This window comes from Cavenderia fasciculata (genome assembly GCF_000203815.1).
Source record: "Cavenderia fasciculata unplaced genomic scaffold Scf_Dfasci-G-o-01g03.f1-3, whole genome shotgun sequence".
In the NCBI taxonomy this organism is placed as follows: domain Eukaryota; phylum Evosea; class Eumycetozoa; order Acytosteliales; family Cavenderiaceae; genus Cavenderia; species Cavenderia fasciculata.
In genome coordinates this window covers 1,693-6,278 of record NW_004457726.1, presented here as the reverse complement: position 1 = coordinate 6,278, position 4,586 = coordinate 1,693, and the positions used below count along the sequence as shown (strand labels likewise).

At 28.9% G+C, this 4,586-nt stretch overlaps 1 protein-coding gene across 1 annotated transcript in view; it reads left to right on the top strand.

The window, feature by feature from the left end:
* Nucleotides 1-43: 43 nt before the first annotated feature.
* The window catches only part of DFA_04231 (uncharacterized protein), a gene marked incomplete at both ends in the record, with an annotated part of 6,091 nt that continues 1,548 nt past the window's right edge, over nt 44-4,586 (top strand). Inside the window, 5 exons of the mRNA XM_004358170.1 lie at nt 44-266; nt 344-788; nt 858-1,862; nt 1,921-2,123; nt 4,067-4,118. Coding sequence (XP_004358227.1) covers nt 44-266; nt 344-788; nt 858-1,862; nt 1,921-2,123; nt 4,067-4,118 — 1,928 coding nt within the window. The remainder of the gene's footprint in view (nt 267-343; nt 789-857; nt 1,863-1,920; nt 2,124-4,066; nt 4,119-4,586) is intronic.

Here is a 4,586-nt window from a genome sequence, read left to right as displayed (position 1 = left end):
AGTTTATGTAAATGCCTATCATACTTCCAAACTCTATACAAAAATGGATTCAAAGATTCTATCTATGAACCATTCTGATATTGTCATGTTAGTTCAAATACTTTTATCAAAAGTTGCAAAGTTTCAAATCACTGACCAAGATAAAACAAAAAGATTATATGGGTTGTCAACTGAAGTTTATCCAAACTTAGAAGAAGAAGGTTCACTGGATATTCCTACAAAATTTATTAGAGATGTACATTGCCAACTTAAATTATGCATTGAAGGTTAGTATAATATATATATATATACCCATGAACGAATAGATCCAATAATTAACTCAAACCTTTTAATTTTATTAAAGTTGGATATCCAATTATGGGTTCTAAAATTCAAAACTCAAATACATTCCAAGGAGGGTATGACGATATCCTTAAGAAAACAATGGTGCAACATTGTGAAGATAAACCTCAATCTATGAAGGATAAAATTGACCAAAAGTTAGGTGCAAGATTTGAAGTAAGAGTCCCATATAAACCAATACTTACAACAAATGAAAATGGTAAAAGAGTAATGCTATTGGAATATTTAGAATTGGTCAAACACATTATTCCTCAATTTTCTATTGAATACGACGAAGACGATCCACATTTAGAGCTTCAGCCATTGAAATTTAAATCCGTGAATACTACAGAATATGGAAAATTCAGACACAACTTGACTTTAACATACTACAAGCAAATACTTGACCATTTAATATTATTGCATGACAGTGTTATTATTTTACAAAAGATGGGAATTGAAAACAAGTATGTCTCTAGTTAAAAATTAAAGATAGATGGAAAATATGATACATATCCTAATCATTTTGTTTCTAGTTTTTTAACACAGCAACCAATTCAAAGTATATTTGTAAATATTTATATATTTATAAAATTATTGAATGGTGTTTTTAGAAGATTAGACTTTGATGATGATAAATTCCTTTCAAAAACAGTGGAAAAATTTTGTAATAGAGATCATGGTTTTTATTGTTTTAATAGGTCTATGTTTTCAAAACCATTTTATGGAGAAGATTTGCATCTATCCATTGGTAAAGTAAATTTATCTCACTTATACAAGAAGATTTTTCTTCATATCGATCCACAGGATGATAAAGAATCAATGTTGGAACTTAAGGAATGGATGAAAAGATTTTACAAAGTTACTTTAAAGAAAATGGATTTATATAGTAGCTATAAGATCGACTTCAATCCTAGAAATTCAAAGACAAGAGTTCAATTAATCAACAACTACAACTATCCCTTAAATTATTTATCATTTGAAACTATCTTAAGTAATACTTTTGAAATGAGAAAATATCATAGGTGGCAACTAGAACAACAAAACTATAGAAAAATGGAAAGAAAAAATGTATCAAATACCAAATCGAACAATAATAATTATAATTTAAATAACAATACCTATAATAATTCAAGTAAAAAGAATAATAATAATAATAATAATAATAATAATAATAATAATAATAATAATAATAATAATAATAATAATAATAATAATAATAATAATAATTATAATAACCCTTTAATCAACCATAACGATCGATTTAGTGATTCGAACAATTTCATTAATGAAATCCATGAAACAAACAATACCAATAATAATAACAATTCAAGTAATAATAATAACGATTCCAACCACAATACTGACGAAAATACTCAAACTTTGTTTGATAAAATTGGTCATGTAAGAATTTTATATGATTCCCTACATAGAATCTATAAAAAAGATTATCAAATTGAAGAAAGCGAACAATTTTTAATTCATTTATTAATTGCTTCAATGGTGAAAGATTTTGTAATAGCTTTGATGTCATCTAAAAGGTATGTTTCTTCAGATTTTCATTTTGACATTTTATATATCTAATTTATCATTATTTAGTTTTAAACCAATATTGGATGATTGTTTGCATATCTTTGACAGATCATTTTATAATAGTTTCATTGAACCTGGATATATGCAAAAAGACCAAGATTTACGCAAAATGAGTGCTGATGATGCGTTTTCAAAATATTACTATATTGGAAAATCGAAAGTGAATAACTATGTGTTCAAATGGATAGAGATGTTTGGAGAATCAAAATGTATAAAATTCATTGATGTAAACTTAAACCTCCGAATTAAAGGACTTAGAAAAGTTATGAAAACCTATGGGGATGTTTTTTTGAATATTTTCAAGATAATACCTCCTCCCAACATGGACAAAACACAAAAAAGAACTATCAAATTGCGAAAAGATAGAAATAACCCATTTTATAAACTGATATAAACAAATATTTTAAAAAATTTTATGAATAAACTTAAATGCAAAAAAAACTAATATAATATCTGAAGATGTTAATTTTTATAGTTTAGGGCCATAGTATCAGTTTTATAGTCAGGGCCATTAGTATCAGTTTCATAGTTTAGGGCCAAAGTATCAGTTTTATAGTCAGGGCCATAGTATCAGTTTCATAGTTTAGGGCCAAAGTATCAGTTTTATAGTTAGGGCCATAGTATCAGTTTTATAGTTAGGGCCATAGTACCTTTATATGGTTCATTATGAGAATGGGTGAGAATGGGTGAGAATGGGTTAGTTTGAGGCATGTCTTATGCTTCAATCAGGGCTCCTAACTGAGGTCCAATAAACTGATTTTGACTGAAACCGAAACTGATCTGAACCGATTGGTTTGGATTTAATTTTAACAATCTTCAAACCGTCCATAGTTTCAACGGTTTGCTTTTACAATAAAATGACAAAACCGATGCTATTTGGACTAAACCGATGCTATCGGTTTGGATCTTGGTATTGTCAAACCGAACCAAGATGACGGTTCGGAGCCCTGGCTTCAATATCTATCTGTATCTGTATGATCGAATCCATCAAAACTAAAAACTAAAGTCACTCTTGCGAGTGGCTTTCCTTGATTGAACCTGTTAGACTCTTTTACGAACCACATGTGCGATGGTTAACCGAATTCGTATAGGGTGACACCACTAGCGGTTGGGGTGTTGTTGATGCGATGATTCGTGTTATCTAGAATCGATCTGGTTGGTGAGTGTGTTGTTAATATTGGTGAAGATATTATTGTTGAGTGTGAGGGTGTAGTATAGGATAGATGAGGAATATATTCTATATTAGGCTAAGTTTTATACGCATTCTGGTATATTGTGGTACAATATTTCACCAAAACTGAATTTACCCCATAATAACCACATGATTTTTCAGTATCGGAATGAGGGTCATAGTGTCCGTTTTATAGTTAGGGCCAAGCAAATCTTTGCATATATGTAGGTCACCGGACAACCTAGACACTTTTCCAACCTGTACCTGATCAACCTGTCCGATAAAAAACCATTCTGTGATAGTGATTTGGTATGTGGAATGTAAACCTCCAAATTTGGGATCGAAACCAAAAAAGTGCAACTAAATAAGTACCTACTGACACCAACTTCAAATTTGGAGCCTGGTATTGGTGATATAGAAGCCAGATTAGTCCCATTTGTTCATTTTTTGTTCATTGTTTGTTCATTATAGAATTGAACAAGTAATCTGAAAACGGAGAGGGCCACCAAATTTTTGATGTGAATGAATCTATAAATGCAGTTTATAAGTGAATTCATTTGATAGCGTAGTTGTTTTAGTATAATATTTACTAAAATATACACTTGGGGTATTAATAGTTAGGTATAGAATTACAACAAGGATTTTCATACTTAGAAAATTTTTGGTTTTTTTTGGTGAAAAATAATCCTTTGGAATTACCTCAAACTCTTCAAAAGTTATTTAATTGGTGTGATATACTCATAAATATACTTATATTTTAGTATGGAGTACAATATAAAAATTTAAACTTGGCCCTGGCCCTGGTAGCAGCTTATAGAACCCTAACCCCTAACCCTAACCCTTTTTCCATTTAACCCCAATACACTAACACGTTGTTATATATATCAATGTCGTAACTGGTAATCGAACTCCCGACTAGTTAGGATTGAATCTGGAATACTTGAGTTACTATGAGACTTTGGTAACTATTGGTACTTTTAGATAAGAGAATAGTACTTTTAAGTAATTATTTTAGTGAAAGTGGTATAAATAAGTATATATCTATCGTATATATTAGGAGTTAATTTAAAATATGAAATTCTAAATTGAAAATTTTATGAGGAAAATACTTCGTACTTAGAAATTTTTTCTAAGTACGCATTTTTTTCAAGCTTCCACAATTGTTCTATTTTCTTTTTTAAAAATTTATTATTATATTTTAATACAGATAAATTTATGACGCTCTCTTTTTCAAATTATTTTTAAGACAATTATCAGTTTTTCAGAATTTTTTTTTAAAAGTAGATGTCATATAAATGACTCACTGAAAATAAATAATAAAACGATGAATCGCTCTTTGCAAAACCGAGAGTTTTGCTTAGAGAGGATCATTATAGTATTTGTTCATCACCCAAATATCAAATATATTACACTTTTATATTTTTTTATCTTTAAAGATTTTTTTTTACTTTATAATTGATATTTAAAAGAAGATACCTGTATATATATAGAGAGAGAGAGA